General features: G+C 36.9%; 1 protein-coding gene across 1 annotated transcript; it reads left to right on the top strand.

The window, feature by feature from the left end:
* Nucleotides 1-324: 324 nt before the first annotated feature.
* On the top strand, nucleotides 325-19067 carry nudt4a (nudix (nucleoside diphosphate linked moiety X)-type motif 4a). The gene is made up of 5 exons (XM_027161238.2): nucleotides 325-848; nucleotides 10891-11001; nucleotides 15666-15710; nucleotides 15918-16002; nucleotides 18396-19067. Exons 1-5 carry the CDS (start codon nucleotides 723-725, stop codon nucleotides 18596-18598), a joined length of 570 nt encoding a protein of 189 aa, XP_027017039.1. The 5' UTR covers nucleotides 325-722; the 3' UTR covers nucleotides 18599-19067.
* The last annotated feature ends 1984 nt before the right edge of the window (nucleotides 19068-21051 follow it).

The raw sequence follows: 21051 nt of genomic DNA, 5'->3' as shown, positions 1-21051 counted from the left end.
AGTTGCAAGCTTTGCGCATGGCTGTGTTTTTGTTAAATCTAAGCTATGACTCTCTCACACGTGCACGCGCCCACACACGTGTCCGTAGAATGAGACGTCAACTGCATAGATTTTGAGCATTGATTTTTTTTTGTACAGTAGAGGATGCAGATGACTCACTGTGGCGACCCGTAACGGGAAAAGCCGTATGTAGAAGAAAAATGGTGGTGCATCTGGATGCCAAGCACTCCATCAGGTATAAAAACTGTTCCTACGTTAGAGAGGGACGCTAGATGTCACCAGAGAAGCGCTAAATCTATCCAAAAACAATCCCTGATATAAAAAGGTCCCTGTTTGTACTTTAAGTGATTTGGTGTCGCCAGCTACGACGCACGCATACCGTGATTTCCTCACGCACGGTTGTTTGACCATCTCCCAGTCCATTTTTTTCTAGTCGTTCAGATTTCCAAAAGTCCGCTCTGTGCATGTTCCAGTCCTTGTGCACGCGTCTGCGCAGTGTGTGGAGGAGGAACAGTGCGTAAAGTGCGAAGCGCGCAGTCGGACATGATGCTCGCGGAGCTCAGAGAAGAGCCACCATGGTGAGGAAAAGACCAAGAGGGCGAGGATTTCTTTTCAGCGTGAAGCTCAAAAGATACACAGTGCATGGGAAATTCAAAGGTTTTGTTGTACTGGTCTGAGAGAAATCCACTTAGGAGCGCACCAGGAACAGTTTCCTTTTGCTTATGGAGAATCTCAGTGATCTGGAATACATGATGAAGTTCAAGCCCAATCAGACGAGGACGTACGACGGCGAAGGCTTTAAAAAACGGGCTGCGTGTTTGTGCTTCAAGAACGACCGGGAAGACGAGGTAGGCTGTGTTTTCAGCACTGATTTGTGATTAATGACAGACTACCAGCATTATCCAATCTCTTAACGTTAACTGATACACTTATATATCCTGATACACGTGATCTACACCCTGATAAATGAACATTTTATATTTAATTTACACTTATCTATACCCTGTTATATCAGATATACATACAGATACATGAGATGTCTGAGAAGTCAGGTCCCAATACTAGTACCAAGAAGCTCTCTCTCTCTCTCTCTCTCTCTCTCTCTCTCTCTCTCTCTCTCTCTCTCTCTCTCTCTCTCTCTCTCTCTCTATGCTTTAATTTAATGCCAATATCATTTTCAGTTAAAACTATAAGTTAAAAGTAGATTAAGAATAAATCAATAAAGTGTAGTTTAACTATTGGTTCTTCACTTTTTGGAAACCATGTATCGTAATATAAGCCACAGAATACATGATAAATATCCCAGCATACACTCTGAGATACATTAAATAGCTAAAGACTTCAGGACATGTTCCCATCACACCCCATGTGGTGTTTGAACATCCCAATCGGGATGTAGTCCCTTATTTGTCGTTATAATCATGTCCACTCTTCTCTGAAGGATTTCCACTAGATTTTGTAGTGTGGCTGAGAAGATTCGGTGTAGTGTGGCTCATTCAGCCACAAAGGCTTTAGTTAAGTCAGGAATTGATGTCAGGTGAGGAGGTCTGGAGTGCAGTCAGCATTAGGATTCATCCCAAAAGTGTTCAGCAAGGTTGAGGCCAGGGCTTTGTTCAGGCCACTCATCTTCTCTTATTTGAACCTTGCTTTGTGCATAAGAACACTGTCATGCTGGTCAGATTTGGGCATAATTCCAGTGAACGTAAACTGTAATGCTACAACAAACAAAGACATTCTATTAAGTTGTGTGCTTCCAACCTTCTGACAACATCATGTGGAAGAACCACAAATGACTGTGATGGTCAAGTGTTCACGAACCTTTGGCTGTATAGTGTACATCTTTTTCATGGTGTGTCTCAAGTATATCATATTACACAGCAAAGCTTTAAACCCATGTTATTTTCATAGAGGCATGTCAGGCAATAGTCAAGTGTTAGTGGCAGAATTATATACTACTGGAATCCCATTCATTCCGATACATCTGTCCATGGACACGTTTGAATCCATATATAAAAAAGTGCACAGAGCCAACCTCTCCATCACACAGATTTTATAGACATTTTGCAGTTAAGGACCTTGTTAATTTAAAATACACTATGCAAACACCCTTCATAGTGATTTATTGTATGGAAATACTGAAACTATACAAATAGTATTCAAATGTGTGCAGGGATTTTCTGTCTTTTTATTAGAGCCATGAAGTTTTTTTTATTCCTCAGTGGCTAACCTTTAACAACATAGTACAAATTTATTATTAACAGGTGTTTTTATGTCTGACCAGTGAAAAATATGAAATGAATTATGACTTCAGTGATTGATATTGTAGCTTTTGTAATGTTGGTCTTTGACCACTTACACCACTTTACACTCTATACAAATTAATTGAATTGAATTAAACACAATAAACATAAAACCAGTGACCCTGATTTATGTGATGTAATGTAATAATCAATGCGTTCAAACAACGATTTGATTTGTGTGCATACTAAAAAGTGTACTTTATTACTGCTATTATTTTGCTCTATGCTTCAGTGTTTTGTTCATTGGGTTTTAGAGGACTTTCCCCTGTCTACCATTAGACAAGTTATGGAAATTGACTTATTAGTTATTATCAATTAGTATAAACAAATTATTTATTTTATTGTCAGAAGTATAATATTAGTCAGGATACTGTTGGGCTTCAGTGTGTAGTGTATCTGGACACTGCTGGTGAGTAAGTCGATGAGATCTGGGAGACTACAGGTATCTCTTGTGGTCTGAGAGAGAGTTTTTTTGAGATGGTTTTGCACCCTTTATCAGCTGTCTCCTTCAACTGTCTTGGATTAAAGAGCACATTAAGCACTAATCATCATTTGAACACCACAGTTTTAATTTCAAGTCCTTCCTTCTGCGTATTTGGCCGGCTTTTTTTCTCATGTGATCAAAGTCCCATAAGGAGCACATTGAGTGTACTGTTCCACACAGTCTTTTTTCATATCCTTCTCCTGCATTGTTAGACTTGGTGCAGCTTCCTACCGAATTAATTTCATGAATATCTCACGAGTTATAGAGTGGAACCTTAAAGATTGGAAGAACATCACCTGGTCTTTTTCCATCACTAATCTTGTGTCTACTGTAGTCTCCGATTCCTGCTCTCTACAGAAATAAGTGAAACCTGATGTTGTCTAATGTTGTTGAAGCCTATTCACCTTCTGTGTTGCACATTATGACATGCTTTTCTGTTCACTGAGTTTGTAAAGACTGGTAATTTGAGTTACTGTAGCTTTCTTGTGTGTTTCAACCAGTCTGGGATTCCCCTTTAACCTCTTTTCAGCCAGAGGTTTACACCCATAGAACTGTTGCTTGTTTTTTGAGCCATAAATGTGAAATGTGCTGGAGATCACCGCCAACGACCCAATTGTGATCACATTTTTTAATTTTTCTGATGCTTGATGTGAGCATTAACTGAAGCGCTTGACCTTTTTTTTTTTGTTTGTTTGTTTTAATTACATGAACCAGTAGGTGTACAGGCATTTCTAATAAAGTGGATAGTGAATGCATATTGAATTGATCTCACATAGACATTGTCATTTAGGGGCAGCTGGAGAAAGTTAAAAAGGAAGCTGAATAACTAGTGAGATTGTAAGTGAGATTGCACTTTTCTCTTTGACTTCAGATTGTACTTCCTTTCACTTGAATGGGGAAGCAAACAAACCTACTCGCTTGGCATGTGATCAGCAATACGACATGTGAGATTGCACATAAGCACAAAATAGAAGAAATATCTTAATACTAGCCTTGAGTATGTACTGTGATCTGTAACTCATGGTTCATTTTAAAAAGGTTCATTTTAAAAAGTACTGTATAAACCCTGAAATTTGGTGGCCGTATTCATAAATTCAGGCTGCTTGTATACTTGCGCAAGGCAAAGACACCAAAATAATTTCACTGTTTTAGCCTGAATCTATTTTTTGCTTGAAACATGTTTGCATGTTCACTCTAAGACCTATTTCATCATATTACAGTGTCACTCAGCCTAAATTTGTTCTCCATGGGTACTGCTTTGGAATCAAATGAATGTCCTTGAGTGTGTTTAGTCTGCTCGGTGTTTAACTTCAAATTACATTCAAAACATGGATTCTTCAAGGTCAGATTTAAAATAACCACAAAACATGTTTTCATTTCATTTTAGAAACATCCCATAGTATTAGCACTTCAAAATTTTAATTGTGGATCTTGCACTGTAATAGCACAACCTACAAGATGGGGGAAAAAGGTTCTGTGACCTATCCCAGAGATTCAGACTCATGGTATCCTTAGTCCATGATCTAGCGAACTGGAATGGATGTATTGATAGAGACTATAAAGCACTCTAGTGCACCGCTCTCGAGAAGGATGTCTGCCAAATGTTGTAAATCTAAATAAGAATAGAGCATCAAGATAAAGGCTGAAAAATGTAGTGTATATCTTTAGTATTTATATTTTGGCTGTGTGAAGCATAGTGCTCATTTTTAAGCATGAGACACAAAGCGATTACACACTGTTTGCTGAGACTTCTGCTAGGAAAGTTTTTTTTTTAAGCTAAACATTTACTACAGTGTTTCACTACAGAAATGAGCCTTGATTATTTAAATCTAGGGGCACTGTGAGAGTCCTGGAGCATGTTCAGCATAATGAAAGGACACAATCTTCTCCGTGTGATTGTGAGAAGGTGGGGGTGATGAAGGAAAGCAAGTTACACCATGTGCCAAAGCACCAAGTGATCCATCAGCAGCAATTTATAGAACTGGAATGAAAGCACTTGCCGTCCCCTGACAGAATTCCTTTACCCAGTCTATTCACTTCTCTTCTCTCAGGAGGAAAGGCAAAAAAGGCACACTGTGCATCTGACCTTCTGTCACATCTCCCATTTTAAACTTTCTAAAACATACCTACTTTGTGCTTTCGTACTTAATACATTGCATGCGATCTGTAGCATAGCCATAGCACAGCGTGTACGTCACACCATTCCTCATGCCTATGCTTTAGCCTAAATGTGCGAGAAGCACAGATTTACTACATTCGATTTTTTAAAATTTGTTTCACTTAAAAAAAAAACAACAACTTTTTTTCATTTGATGTAGAGAATAGATGGAGCATGAGCTAGCAGCCTTTACAGCTACATCAGAAGCATTTTCTCACTTCAGAATTTTGTATGAACTCAGAATTAGCAAGATTTTTAAAATAATATTTTTCATGTGCTTTCATTTATCTCATTATCCTAAATATTATATCAAATATGAGTTTCAGATTATCATCCACTCATCCAAGACACGTTTTTATAATATTCAGTCCAGTGTTGGTCAACTAGCTAACATGAGCTAATCTGACAGGAAAGAAACGTTTAGTCTGTATTAATATACCTCTAATCATCCAGTCAGCTAGCTGACAAACAGTCATATGCAGTTGTAATGTAATTAGTTAAGCTAAGACAAACTAAGAAAACATGTTACACCTAAATTATTTGTACGGTCACTGACGATAAACCAGTGAGTAACTTAGCACTAAACACTCCCAACACTGTGCAAGAAGCCCTTGGATTTACCCAATAGGCTCAACTCAGAGTTTCTCTCTTTTTTTTCCTTGAAGGAACATAACCAGAGAGCAAAAACTGTTTGAAATATTATAATAGTTCACCAAATTAATATTATATGTGAAGTTATCCCATTAGCAGCTAGTTTTAAGCTAATTGTTTCGTTAATTAACTGACACTTATTTTAATTAACTTTTAACTAAATATGTTTTATTTGTACCTTTTGTTTCTTATTAAAATTTGAAATTTTGTGTTCCAGGGTATTTATAGTAAAAATTTATGACATTTATTGTGAGATTTATTAAGATTTCTGTGTAGACCTCAGATAAGAAACCGCCCATGTATCCTTTGATCTATAATGCTGCAATCTGCTTGTCATTCTTGCTTAAATGATCTGTCCAGTGTTCCAGTATTAACAAGCCAAAAGGTCTGCTTATTGATTAATCTAAAGAAAGCGCTTGTGTATACAGTATAGCTAGATTAGCATGTTTACTTCTCATGCTGAATGCAGCCATGTTGATTGACATAAACTGGGAACTCGTAAATAAGAAGACTAACCAAAGTTGACAAATTTTAAGTTGAGGGTGTTTTTGTTGGCTTATTTCTGGTTGGACCTTTTGAATTCTTAGTAACAACCTCTAGTCCTCTAGATAAGTGATGTGTGTTGTTGAACGCAACACCTGCCCCTATCTCCTCTCTCCATGATTTCTTTGAGGGCATTTAAAGTTGCATTAAACAAAATTTGTCAATGTTGTGAGATTTTGTTTACGTACCTGTCCCGTGTCACTGTCACTAAATTTGCATCCAGTCCTTCATGGGAAAAGCACTGCAAGTGGTTACTCTGGTTTTACTGCATTTCTTCTTGTTAAAGTTTTTCCAGTGAACAGAGTGCTTTCTTAATCACAGGAAAATTACCTGGCTATGCTGTGAGATTACTCATTGCAGCCATATATTTTCTTTCTGAACATATTGAGATCAGACTGAGGCTCATCCAAGCGCAAACCTGCAATCCAGCCCAGAACACAGTTTTCCAAAGGTGCTTCCACAGCCACATTATACTCTTGAATAGAGGTTATGGCTTAAACTTTTTTTTTAATCATACAGTATATACTTTCCAGGTCTTGATATTGTTTAATGGTGTTGCATCTTGGAATGAATTAATGAAGTCTTTTCATGTTGCAAGGTAAAGGCTGTAGGAATGAAGAATAAACAGTTCATCATTGAGTATTAGAGCACATCATTTCGAGTATTGCTTAAAAAGTGTAAAGTTGGATGTTACCTCTGAACTACTTCAGTATTTTTTGAATTGGCAGCTTCTTAAATAAATCAGTGATTTTGATAATGATGAAACACTGAAATTGAGAACGTGACTGATCAAATGGTATGATGTCCCTAGGGAACGTTTGTGACACCTCTGTTGTTCTTTACTGTTCATCTGCAGTGTACGTGCCTGGCGGCATGGTGCAGTTAATCTGTCTGTTCTCATGCAGAGAGACGAGTGCTGTTCCAATGGCTTTGTAAACCGAGTGTCTGTGTGGTTTGTAGTTTGGATTGACCTGTCATTTTTCAGCTCATTTACCCGGAGAAGACAGCCCTGCTTTCCAGCATTCAGCTCTGAACACATTCCAGTAGAGCATTTTATTGAAATGTCTGGTTAGAATGACATGAACACACAGGAAGTGGTTTTAAGAGAACAACTGAAGTTTACTTACTATTATGCAGCATGTGCAGCTTGCTTATGGGAGCCCATCAAGCCAGTTCTTTATTTGTAGCTAGGGATTACATTTTGGGGTTTGTTTTCAGACAGTACTAATAATGAAATAATTAATGCACTTGGTATTGAACACAGCAATTCATTTAACTCCTTTTACAGTTCCCTGGTTGACATGTTGGACATGTATAGTGTATGCTTAATGTTATCTAGCAGTGATAGCTACATTTATTTATCTTTAATCAAGTTAGATTATAATTGAAAAGACCGGATTTGGTTTTACTCTGGAAACTCTTTTATGTGCAGCTATTAGTACAGCATTTAATTATAGCATTACAGCATTGTACAGTATAGTAAAATAGTGGAATCAGTTGTTGCTTTCAATGTTATTTATGCTCATGTGTATGAGAAAATAAGCATGGCATCACTGTATCTCTAGTTGTGTTTACTGCGATAAACCTAATTAGTAACAGCAATACAAGTTCAATCTAAATTCAATTTGAATAAATGATTTCATTCCATGAAGTAAATATGTATAACATGCACTTAACACAACGGAATTTTGAGTATGTGGATGGGTTGTGGCTCTTAAAGTCTGTAGTACTGGTTTCAGTCCAGGGATGTGTCTAGCACGGATGTTTAGTATAGTATGTCACACTCTGCTACATGCTGCTACAGCATTTATCCCCCTCAACCTCAAACCATAAACACTTTCTTCTTTTAAACTCTTGAGTTGTAATTGTATAACTTGTTAATGTATGAGGGATGGTAGCTCAGAAATGGGTATATGACAGCACATCTATCTGTTTTTGTTCAATTATTTGGATTTTTGTTGTTGATGATAATTTATTATTCAAGGCTATTTGATGGATTTTAATGACTTTTTTCCCCCCAGCTCTGTATGGAGACACAAACACTATAGAGCTACATTTATAAAAGGAAACAGATAGATAGATAGATAGATAGATAGATAGATAGATAGATAGATAGATAGATAGATAGATAGATAGATAGATAGATAGATAGATAGATAGATAGATAGATAGATAGATAGATAGATAGATAGATAGATAGATAGCATGGTGGCACGCAGAAGGTGGCTTCCTGTTTTCACAATACATGATTATATGTGACAGATTTCACATAACAGTTGCATGTCGGCTCATGCTATGGATTTCATCACTATTGCCTAAAGCTTGGTTGTGTCAAGCGATTTATCGGTTATAGAATTACCTTCTGTGATATGTAGTTGGAGTGCAAGCGTGACATAGTGGCAACAATGTGCTATGGGATCATTGGTGGGGAGTCTGTAGTTTAGGGTGTGTTTTTTTTATATATATATATATGTCTTAAACTGTGATGTTGTATCAAGAGGAAATAATGACGAATAATGAATACTTTAATGTGTTAATCGTCATTATTTCCTCTTGATACAACATCACAGTTGAAGACTTAAATCTGACTGATAAGAAAGAGCTATCAATTATTTATAACAGCTCTTTAAAACAGTAGCATGGTATTTAAGGAAGATAATAAATATTGAATTGTTGCTAAAAGGGGAAGATTTGTTTGAAAATTTTATTTAACTTTTTTGGAAGGAGATTTTATTTGTGTGTTTCTGATATGACAATTGTGTTGAAGTTTATCGGTTATATTGCAAATTGCCTTTTTGGTCTTATTAACTGCCAAAGAGAGAGAAAAATATTCCAGGTTTAAGGATTGCTTTAGAAAGGCTTCATGATGCAACATATGAGGTCACAGCAAATAGTGGTATACAAAATAGTGACAGTCACATGATGAATAGCTCTCATGTTTGTCAGTGAGAGCTGGATTTTGGGATTAAGCATGCTTCCCATCATGTAAGTGTAAACTGGTCTGCAATTCTGAGATTGAAAGTTATATAATGTGCTCCTGGCATATTTAACTGTACTGTGAGTTAACACAAGCAGACTGCTAATGCATTGATGTTTGGTAGTCAAACATTTTGCAGTATTATTAGGAAATTTTAATGTTAAACCAGTTCTGTCCAGTTCTGCAGGTTTTAGGCCTGATGCCCTATCACATGCAACCCTCCCATGTTATTCAGGTTTGGGACCAGCATCGAGAGTTAACTCTTCAGTGCCTGATATGTACAGCATAACCTATGTACATCAAGTACAACTTTATTTATTTATTGTTGATGCAGTCTTGTTTATTGATTTGATTTGATCTAATGTACTGAGCTTAGGGTTGAAGAAACAGCACTGATTTCTTAAGTAGTCCAAGTTTATGGGCTTTTTCTGTGGTTTTCTTTGTTTTCTTATTGGAGGTTGAAAACAAATTTAAGCGTTTTAATAAAATACAATGGAAGTTTGCTGCTTTTCTGACATTACTCCCCCCCTCTCTCTTTCCATGTTCATTTCACAGCCTAATTGGAAACAAGGTGTGTTGTTTTTTGTTCTAGAAGTGCACAAATAATCAAAAAATTGGCCTCCAATCAATATATTTGGGCACAGCACCAAAGTATCCCTTGTATGTGGGAAACAGTGAATCACTGTATCCCAGACTGGCCACATTACACAGATGGTTTTAGCTCCTTGTTAGAGTGTGGAAATGACTGGTAGGCCTAGTATAGACAGACAAGAATAGAATACAGAAAGACGGGTATGAGGAAAGCTGAACTAATCCATTAAAGAGAGAGAGAGAGTAAAGATTGTGCCATTAGATTATGGCAATTTATGAAATCATAGACTTCATGCTTTGAAATCTGTATCATTTTTTAATTTTATTTATAACATCCATGTAATTTTCAGATTGGTGAATAATTTAAAGCCATTAAATGTTGTTAGTGCTTTTCGTTTGGTAAACTAATTGTAAATAAAAGCCTGTGTGCTAAACTCAACAGACAAAAAAATTAAGTACTGTTAGCCCAAAGTTTAGCGATAGTTAATCAGGATTTGTTTTCCGAAATGGCAAGATGGTGAGTCACTCTGACACCAAGTCTTCCATGTTAATGAGCCATGACCCTGAATCTGTGTCTATTGACAGTGTGACAAAAGACCAACCATGCAAATGTCTTCACCATGAAGCTGGGTGGCTCACAATAACCACTTTGTGCTTTGTGCAAATTTACTTATGCACACAATTCAGATTTGATCGATACATGGGTGTTTCAATATGATAGAATTTCAGTAGAGCTCTGGATCCATTCTGACTGTTTTTTTAACCATGAAATGAGCCATATGAAGTCTGTAAAGTCTCTCTCTCTCTCTCTCTCTCTCTCTCTCTCTCTCTCTCTCTCTCTCTCTTTCTCTTTCTTTCTTTCTTTCTTTCTTTCTTTCTCTCTCTTTCTCCTCTCTCTCTCTCTCTCTCTCTCTCTCTCTCTCTCTCTCTCTCTCTCTCTCTCTCTCATGCCCTAAAGTAAAAAATGAAAAGCTTTAATGATGATTGTTCTCATTTGATGTATGTGCACAAGTGCCATCAGTTGTCATCATGATAATTTGATAATTTGCTCGTTATGGTGTGCTTGACTGCTTGCTGACTGTATGTGTGTGTGTGTGTGTGTGTGTGTGTGTGTGTGTGTGTGTGTGTGTGTGTGTGTGTGTGTGTGTGTGTGTGTGTGTGTGTGTGTGTGTGTGTGTGAGATTAGGTGCTCCTTGTGAGCAGCAGCCGGCACCCGGATCAGTGGATCGTTCCAGGAGGTGGGATGGAGCCAGAGGAAGAGCCCGGTGGAACTGCTGTCAGAGAGGTCTATGAAGAGGTGAGCTGTCAGTCCTTTGAACTCAGCCATAAAAAAATATTATGGCTAGTTAATGTCCTGTATATTCATATACACCCCAGTGACATGCTGCCAAAACCATTTTCCTTCCTCAGTCCAAATAGCATTTCAGATCCTGTCAGTATCACATTTCCTTGTTTACTGCTTTGTGTAAACGTGATAGGAATATAGAAATCTAAGCTGGCGCCAAGGCATTAGTATTTATTTTGGACTAAATTTTAATATGTTTATATTATTCCTAATAATATTCCTCTTATATTGCTGACTTCATGTTGCTACTTGTTGGCAGCTTGGTTCTCCTAGTTTTCACAAGTGTGTCTTATGGTAACAGAACACTACAACACTCACCACAGCTACTTGGAACTAAGCATATGACATGGCAAGCTGCATTCATGAACTTTTGCCAACACTTTTAGAACTGTTAGAGAAGCTTTTAGGTTTGAAAGAACACCTAACATGCACAGAACAAACCCTATTCTTACATTATTTACACATACTCATTTATACTTCAATTTGCACATTTTTTTTCCCCACTGTACATACAACTGTCTATTATATGTGTTCATTTCTTATCATTCTTATCATCTGTTTACACTGTGGAGCTCCTGTACTAGAACAAATTCCTCGTATGTGAAAACATACTTGACAATAAAGACCATTCTGATTCTGAAACTCAAACCCAAACCATTGGTGCTTATTAATAAATGAATCACCAGTATTTATCATTGACAGCCAATGACTGTCCCTTCACCTTGTACTTCTATATTATAAGTCTCTGTAGTTTTGTAGTCTCTGCTAATTGCTTTGGAGTTTCTAATTAAAGGTTGTAGATGTTATGATTTTAGTGTGTCCTGAAAACCTGCCTCAAGGGGCCTTTTCCACCTGTTGACTATGAGACATGGAGACAACATTTGGAGTTAGTGTCCAGTTACCGTAGGTCTCCTTATCTTGGAAGAAAACATTTCCTTAAACAAGTATGAGGGATTCACTTTCAGTGTCCAGTGACTGCCTCCATGTGAGTGTTGCAGGTTTAGCAGTATGCTGTGAAAATGTATCAAGCCTCCGAAATGTGAGTTGCTGAGCCATCATTTGTAGAGTAATGTATCTCTGAGAATGGGCTTTCTGCCCTAACCTCTTAAACACAATGACTTAATGCATGTTTCATAAAGACAAGATACAGAGTCTGTAAATATCTAGAAGCAGGCCTCCTGGGTGGTGCATTCCATCTCCGTGTAGTTTCTCCATGACTTAAGGTTGCAAGCTCACATACGCTTCCTCTTAAAGTAATGGAATGACAAGGTCCATTCGTTAGTTTTTGCTATACACTGAGGAAATTTGGGTTTCGATCAAATCACATCCTGATATGATATGATCCTGATATGATAAACAGGGTAGGACAAAGCACATACAACATTTTTCAAGTGATCAAAAATATTGGAACTTGGCTGACCCATATTACTTGTTCTTGTTTCTCAGGTTAGATTGCTTGTTGAAATAATAGCTCTGAATATCTACTCTTTGTTTAAGCCTTGGGTTTCATCTATGTACTGTAGACTACATTTGTCTATGGGAGAAAAAAATCCATTGCACAAGCATTAGAGAGAGCCAACAAAGGCATTTGGATGTTTTGAGAAAGAAAGGAACCACTGGTGTACCAATAAATTTACCCAAACTAGTTGGTGAGGTAATGCAACAGCATTTGATATCAGCATTGATAATGAAGGTATCACAAACCACTGTTGGAAGAAGAGCAGAAATATGGAGATCATACCTCAATACACAAACCACTTATCTTTGCATTGCAAAAATGTCTTGGAAACATCTTACCACAATCTTGAGTAACGATAAATTTCTCAGATAGTTTTTCACAATGTGTAAGATTACACAGTCAGTTAAAGAAAATATCTAGACATTGGTTTAAATATTCTACTAGTGATAAATATTATGTTATATAAGTGCTACCCTGGGCAATGCACCTAATCCTCTACAGTATGCTCCAGGGGTGCTGTATCATGACTGACCCTGCACACCCATGCTATTGGTGCTCCTATTACAAGACCCGAAGAGATGAGTAATTACTTTCACAGGAATGCGGTACATATTTGACTATATAAAGAAATGACAAGTCTGTCCTGTTAGCTTAGCAGCCATCCTTGATTAGACTGTTCAGTGCAATTAATGTCAGACCAAACGTCATGAGTCTGTATCCATCCCTTTTAACAATAATACATCCAACAGCGATGACATATACTTCAGCTTGCTTCATCAGTTTGAAGATTGAAGCTTGTTACTTGTGTTTACTGTTTTTTCACAGCAGTCAGAAGTCCAGTAGTTTAAACAAACAACATGGTTATAACTATATGTAAATAAATGGGACTTTGTGGAATGCAAAAATACAAATAAAGTACAAAGTCTTATTTTTTTAATTGGCTCTAGTTTCCCTAAAACAACTTTAAATGTAAAGTTAAGTGGTAAAGAGAGTGTTCAGTGTTCAGTATGTCAAAAACATTCTCAATATGTTGGATACGAACAACAATTCCTTATTTTACTTATAAGACTAGCCAAGTACATGAATGACTTACCAAGTTATACTATGCTAACCATATTAGCCTAACCATAGCCATAGAGTATTGTGTATATACGAAAGGGTTTGTTCCTGAAATTGCCTAAATCTGTATTAAACATTACTACATACTTGTACCTTCTATTCAGAACTTAAACAAGTGTTACACATGCAGGGATAAAATTTACTTAAAACTTAGGTGGCGTCACGAACGCTGGATAAAAGGGACCCAAACGTAGGATGGCAAAAATAACAGGGTTTATTAACGAAAGAACATGAAACATAACACAGACTAGACCAGACAATGACAACAGTTGATTCCACGCTGCAAAAGGCAACGCGGCACAGTTAAATACAAAAAGACAATGAGACACGATTAGGAACAGGTGTGAAGACAGGGCGGGCCAGACAAGTGACTAGGAACGTAAACAAAAGGCACATGGCCAACAGTCCAGGCTGAGTCCTGACGGGTGAATTCTGAACTTGGACACTCCTGCATTATTCTCACGTGAAATCAACTTGCGAAAGCTGTGGTATAAAGTCCAGCTCACTGGCTGACAGTTTGATGTAACCTCAATGTGTAACATCATAAATCATGCTTTGGGTTATATTTGTGCTCAATAAATCTGTGAGATGGTGTTTGATGCTAATATTAAATACATAAATATGCTATTATACCCCATATAATATTCATTCATTCATTCATTATCTCTGTAAATACATTTTTTTAGACATAATCTTAATCGAAGATATTGTTCATCTCGAAGACTGATTTTTTTTTTTTTTTTTTTTAATGAATAAAGTTATGAAATAAATGAACACAAGATTTTATTTGCTAATCTCAGGAAATTTGTATAGAATGAACATTAACTTAAGGCTTAAGCACAGGATTAACTCAGTTCCAATGTAACGCCATATAATTACTCCATATATGGCATGAATAATGTAAGTTTGATCATGCCTGAAGGCGTTTAACCCCAGTTGTGTTAGACGCTCTTAAGAAATATAGAAACAGCCTGTTGGCCTATGTGATCTACAGCATTACGTTGGTAATGCTGAGGCTCAAGGGTGCCAAAATCTCTGGAGCTGTGTCCGAGTTTGTGCCTTTAGTATTTTGTGTATCTGCGACGTGATGTGCTCTTAAGAGCAAGAAGTCAGATGATAGTGTTTGAAAGTGCTGACTGAAAAACACCTCAGAAATTTGACCTGCTTCCAACACTCCTCTTTGTGATCACTGTAGAGTGAAAGCTATTATTGCTCACACTGACTCTCTAGATGGAGGTCCAACAAGGTTGTCTAGAACATATTTATTGACCAGCAAATTAAAAGCATCGACAATGGAAACAGACGTGGAACAGAAGCGCACATTGAGTTTTCCAAGAGAAATTTTCATATGGTTATTGCTGCTTATGCAACAAAACGTTCTATACTAAATATAATGTCTTGTCCTATGGGCAAGTGTGTCAAGCCATGAGTCTGACTAGTCCGAGTGCTCTAGTGGGAATGACAGACACAGTAACCCAAGCTTGGTTTAGAGTATTTCACAGTATTCAAGGGACGGCAAGCTGGTCTCATATGAACATGCTGGAATCTTGTCTGTGCTGTGGAAATATATATGGCTTAGGGCTCCTACGTCATAGAGCAGGGGCCCAGCGTTTTGGCTGCATAGGTCAAGAAATGTGGCTCAGCTCCAGCAACTCTGTATGCTCATCCTCTCTTTAATAAACTGTGATTGGACACCTCTTATATGTCACAGCCAGAGCCATACAGTATATCTCCTTTAAGTGTAATGCAGTGCACTCACAACTGGAGGTCAAAACCTTTCCTACTGCATAGGACATGAGAGTGGACCAGTGATTTTTGTGGCTGTATGTTAGTAGCATAGTATTCATTTGTCTGGTTGATTTCATTTGTTATACGTAAATTCATCCTGACACATTTATTGTGTTGAAAGATTTTAGGACAGTCAATAGACACATCGCACAACCTTCAGTGCTAGTTCAGAGTACAGATGTTTTTTCCCCTCTTCCTGTGGGCATACCTCATTTATTTTTTCCTATCTATTTTTTCCACGACTTCACAGGCTGGCGTAAGGGGCACACTTGGCAGATTACTGGGGGTTTTTGAGGTAAGATGCCGAACAGTATTACATAAGGTCAGGTATTAATTTCAGCCCTTCTAACATGCAGCTGGTTAAAATCACAAATGGAAGCTAATTGTTCTGATAATGTATGTTAATGATGTACAAAATATTGTTTCACACATTTGCTGGTGTGTAAATGTTATTTGTGTAGCTTTTTATTATGGTAACAGATTATTTATTTTTTCTTACCAGAACCAAGACAGCAAACATCGAACGTTTGTGTATGTGCTTACGGTTACAGAGACACTGGAGGACTGGGAGGACTCTGTTAACATTGGTGGGTTAACAAAGCAATTACCTTTTGTATGTTGTCCCTGCTATGATCTTTTTCAGATTTGTTTTTTTTTTTCCCATGTGCTAAAGCAATTTCATGTCACCCTGCCATCAGAGATGTTCTGCTTTAGTGTGTATCTGATTGGGTGCCAAACACAAGAGATTAAGTTTACAACATATTAGGTTTCTTGTTCCGTCTTGTCAGACTTGTAGTTATCTGTTTTCTTATGTCATATGAATGTCAGGCATGTGATCAATTCAAATATTGCATTCATATCATATTTTATTAGTCACATAGGAAGTCATACACATGACGTATGAAATGCAGTGAAATGCTTTATCGACTGCTGATGTCATAAAAATAATTTTAAAATAAAATACAATTATACTAAGGATAGAATTACAGTAAAAATAGAATTTAACTGTACAGGTAGGAAAGGGTAGAATGTATAGACAATATTAAATATAGTATATGAATACAGGTCCAGTATGACTAATATGATATATGATGATATTTATGTAATATGAGTATTAGGTGCAGGTGTGTAGAATTGTGTGCAAATTTAGAGTATTTTGATCACCAAAGCTACTCAGTGAATAAAATACCCTGTCAGCTGTAGTGACCCAGCATGTCTGAGGGCGGCAGACTTTATGAGCGCTTGTGCTGAAATTATAAAGCCACGTATTTGGTTTTTGTGGCTGGAGTTTAGTCTGGTCTGGTCTGATTTCTGGTCATGGCTTGACTGCATTGTTATACTCTGAGGGTAAACATGGTTTTTATACATGTTGTTCAAGACCTTATGTGACGTGTGCAAACTTGCTATTGGGGTGGAAGTACGTATATAAATAACTGTTTGCCCACATACAGTGTAATTCAAACTTGTACTATTTGTAGATGGTGTGGAAAGAGAAAACCTGGTAATCCTTCATTCGCTGCAGCAGTATAAATAGCGTCAAGTTTGTTTGCCAGGAGGTGTGCCAGAGTTGTTTTCCAGTCAGCGTCCCCACACTCCACACTTTGCTCTCTCTCTTTCTCTCTCTCTCTCCCTCTTCATGGCCTCTCTTGATCCCTCTGCCTGGACGGATGGCTGCCAAATAGGGCATTATATCCCCAGTACACACAGGGACGCCTGCAGCATGCTTCACATGAGCTGCCTGGGTGGATGTTTGGGAGGGAGATTATAAAATAAATGTAAGAAATAAATTGTGTCATAAATACCCAGAAGCATTTACTTGTCATAAATCAAATGACAGTTTTAATGGCTGGATGTAGAAACTTGCAGATGAAGTGTTACATTCCATATTAGTCTAGGGGCGTATGAGAAAGCAACAACAAAATAATAAATAACTGATGTTTTAATAAAGAGCGCTAGTCCTAACCCTGGCACGGCACCTAGAAGAAAGTATCGTGAAGAATTTTATTTACAACTTAGAAAACAAAGACTAAAAATTCATACTATTAATACTACTATATTAATTAATTAATATATAATCATTTCTTCAGAATCGAGCAGGGCAAAAATAACAAACAAAATAAAATAATATAATTTAAATTTAAAATATAATAATATAATATAAATTTAAAATAAATAAACAAATAAATAAAAATTAGCTCTATTCCTGGCTGAAAACAGGAGAAAACTGAGTTAAATAAAAATGGCACCCACCTCACTAATACCTCCAAACAAGTAAGCGACCATTAGTTTAGCAAATCTATTTGATTCTATAATAGCAACAGAAGAAACACAAAGAATAGACAGGACCGATGAAGGTAACTGGTAACATTAGTAGCTAGCACATTCAACACACACTACAATAGGAGTCGCTACAACAAGCTGGGCAGGACAAAGACAGTGCTCTGGAGAAAGCCAGTGGGGGGATGTTGATTTCTTAACCTCTGGCAATTTCTTCTTGGCTTTGTACGGCTTCACTCATGACTGGTTAGCTGACACAGCTGAGGATAAACAGCTACCTGTGAAAGAGGCTGAGAGGGAGGACTCGAAAAAGAAACAGAGGGAGAAAAAAAACACACACACACACAAAACAATCAACAAGAGAGAGCATAACGCTTCTGACACCAGATAACAAAGATTACTTCAGGATTCATTATAAGGATACATTATCTGACTCTGCTTTACAGAACTGCCAGGACATCACCAGTTCTCTTTTTTCTGGGCTTATAGAGAGAAAAAAAGAAAAAAGACAACAGCTTTAACACTTCAGAGACATTGTTACTTAGAGGCAGGTGTGCTGCATAATTATAAGCGCATAATAGATATATAAAACAAGTTTTTTTCATTTATTTAGTAGTAGTACAGTTCGAGTGCTTATTGTGTAATTGTTATTATTATTATCAAAGTGCTAAAGTATAACAGCATTCTTCAATGTGCCCAACAGGTCGCAAGAGAAAGTGGTTTAAGATCGACGAGGCGATCCGGGTGCTGCAGTGCCATAAGCCGGTCCATGCCGAGTACCTACGCAGACTCACACCTTGCTGTGGCTCCACTAATGGAAAGACTCAGGAGCCAACAGGCCAAGGCGATAACACACCTCTCCATCAGAACACCTCACATGACAGTCTACCCCGATTCCACAGATAGAACTGCCAACAGGGGGCAGCTTTCAGCCACTCAAAAAGGACTGGAAAGGACTACAAGTTTGCATGCAGCATTTCTATTCTTAATAGTTTTTCTAACGTTGAGAAGCCAAAGGTTAAAAGAAGAATGTGCCTTTGACTCACAAGTTTAGAACATAGTGAGTATAGAGCTTTTGTGCTATTTCTTTCCTACAGCCGAACAAAGATGTGATAGGCTTGAGCTTTGAATGAAGGCTATTGTGCAGATAGTAGACATTTGTAGCACCTTTTGATGGAATTTTAATAACTGATAAATTACATATGTATTTTTAGTGTTATTTATTAATAGGTTGCAGTGATTAAAAGAAAGTTTGACATGAAGATTAAGCATCTTTAGCAATGGTTAAAATACTGTGCAATACCTGATGTAAAAATTTACAATGAAACACCCCCTCCCCCCCCAAAAAAAGGATTACATTTTGTTGTTTATTTTACTTAAATATGTGTAAAAGCACTACAGTAATTTGGAACAAATGAGCCGAGTGTCAGACAGAGTGTATAACTCAACACCCTGTCTATGAGACATCAGCATGCTGTGGTGTGATTTTGACATCTTTAGTTGTCAATTTTTCATGACTGAAATGCAGTTTAACATAAACTCCTGTCTACTGTCTTGTACCGGAACATCACATGAGGCTTTTTTATCTTTGCAGTCTTTTTTTTTTTTTGCTAAAGCTATGAACTTATTGGAGCATTTAATATTAATATAAGTATTAAGAACTAGTAGACAAAAGAGAAATTGCTCCTGTATTTCAGCTTCATAAATCATATCATACATAGATTTTTGCCAATCTTCCATCTAAAACAATCAGCCATAACTAATATATATTAATAGATTGATGATGAAATTGTAAGCAGTGCATAATACAGTCTCATGCAATAATGTGTCGTGAACACACACACACACACACAAACACACACAAAGATATAGGCAGCTGCAGATTTCTAATTTCATACATAATGTCTCTAAAGTGGATTCATGCTGTTTTCTCTGAATTAGAGTAACAATAAATAGATAAATACATTTTTATTAATTTATACAAGCGTTAAGAAGCTGTGATATAGCTGTTAAACTGAAAATGACCATCTAAGAAGCAGCTCGTCCTGTATTTTCATTGCTAGTCAGAAACAGCTGGATTTTTCAGCAGGAAACTCCTGACCAGTAGGTGGCACTAGTGTGTTGGTTGTACATACTGTCTGTGTTGAGCTCTCACGAATGTCTTTGGTGTAACATAATGGATCATTAAACTATAATTAATGTACAAAGAGTTCTCCTTTTGGGGTAAGTACAAAAATTGACGATAGGAATGTTTTTATGTTTTGGATAACCTCAGTGACCAGTGTTTCAGACCCACTCAGTACCTACACTGTCCCTCCCACATGGGTTGCCAGATAATCGCTAATCCTGAAACAGGCCTCTACGCTAATGTATTACATTCTATTTCAGTTTTTTTTTTAATAAAATAAAAATGTTGACACTTTTTATAAGATGTTTTTTTTTTAAAAAGTGTCAGCATTTATTTTGTTTAATATATATATATATATATATATATATATATATATATATATATATATATATATATATATATATATATATATATATATATATAAACCCAAATATACTTGGGCCATGTAAACGTGGAAAATTAAATTAATTTTACGTCATGAGAAAAAAGAATCTAGATAAATTTTATTTTGGTAAAATTGTGGAATTTGGAGTTTACACATGAGTAGAAACATGTTGGCTGTATGTGTCTGTGTTTCCCTCTTAACACTGAAAGTCCACACAGAATACACTGATGAAGAGCAGGGGAAGCTTTAGTGCAAAAACCTAACTGAACTGCATCTACTTCAGATCAGTGGGTAGTAATGACAAAGTCCTGATACAAACCCTATTTCAGCAGCAGATTTCCTACAATCCCATGACTCAGAACCTATGGTTAGAGTTAGACCTTAAAGTCATTGCCACTCTCGTTGGACTGTACTGTACAGAGAGAACAGAGCTCATCGTATTTTCTTATTCACAAAAAGGTATTTGACTCTTGATATAAAAAGGTAGTACTGGTTAATAAAAGCCATTGCTTTCCACATGTTTATGGTGTGAGATGTAAATTATAGAACTGCTTAATGCCTATTTCCTTATTTTCTGAGCCGTCTGTTTAGGACATGTCCAACAGAGTTTAAACCAGGAAACACCCAGTATCTAGTACTGGACCTCTCCCTCCATCTTCACTGTTTTTCTGCACACCTTTTTTGCACTATGACCCTTTAACTCTGGACTTGCACAGCACAGTGCTACTTTATACACTCTGTACACACCATACTGCACATAGACACTATAAGGACAATCATTAAAAAACATACGCATTTATGTATATGTATGTACATTATTTTTTCACATATATTTTCATATTTTAT

This window comes from Tachysurus fulvidraco, chromosome 13 (assembly GCF_022655615.1).
Source record: "Tachysurus fulvidraco isolate hzauxx_2018 chromosome 13, HZAU_PFXX_2.0, whole genome shotgun sequence".
NCBI classification, from domain to species: domain Eukaryota; kingdom Metazoa; phylum Chordata; class Actinopteri; order Siluriformes; family Bagridae; genus Tachysurus; species Tachysurus fulvidraco.
The sequence above is the reverse complement of the archived record's forward strand: the minus strand, read 5'-3'. Positions and strand labels throughout refer to the sequence as shown.

Coding starts and splice junctions, on each gene's coding strand:
- nudt4a (XM_027161238.2), top strand. CDS start 723: ATGGAGAATCTCAGTGATCTGGAATACATGATGAAGTTCAAGCCCAAT. Junction 849..10,890: donor AGAACGACCGGGAAGACGAG/GTAGGCTGTGTT, acceptor GTGTGAGATTAG/GTGCTCCTTGTGAGCAGCAG. Junction 11,002..15,665: donor TCAGAGAGGTCTATGAAGAG/GTGAGCTGTCAG, acceptor ACGACTTCACAG/GCTGGCGTAAGGGGCACACT.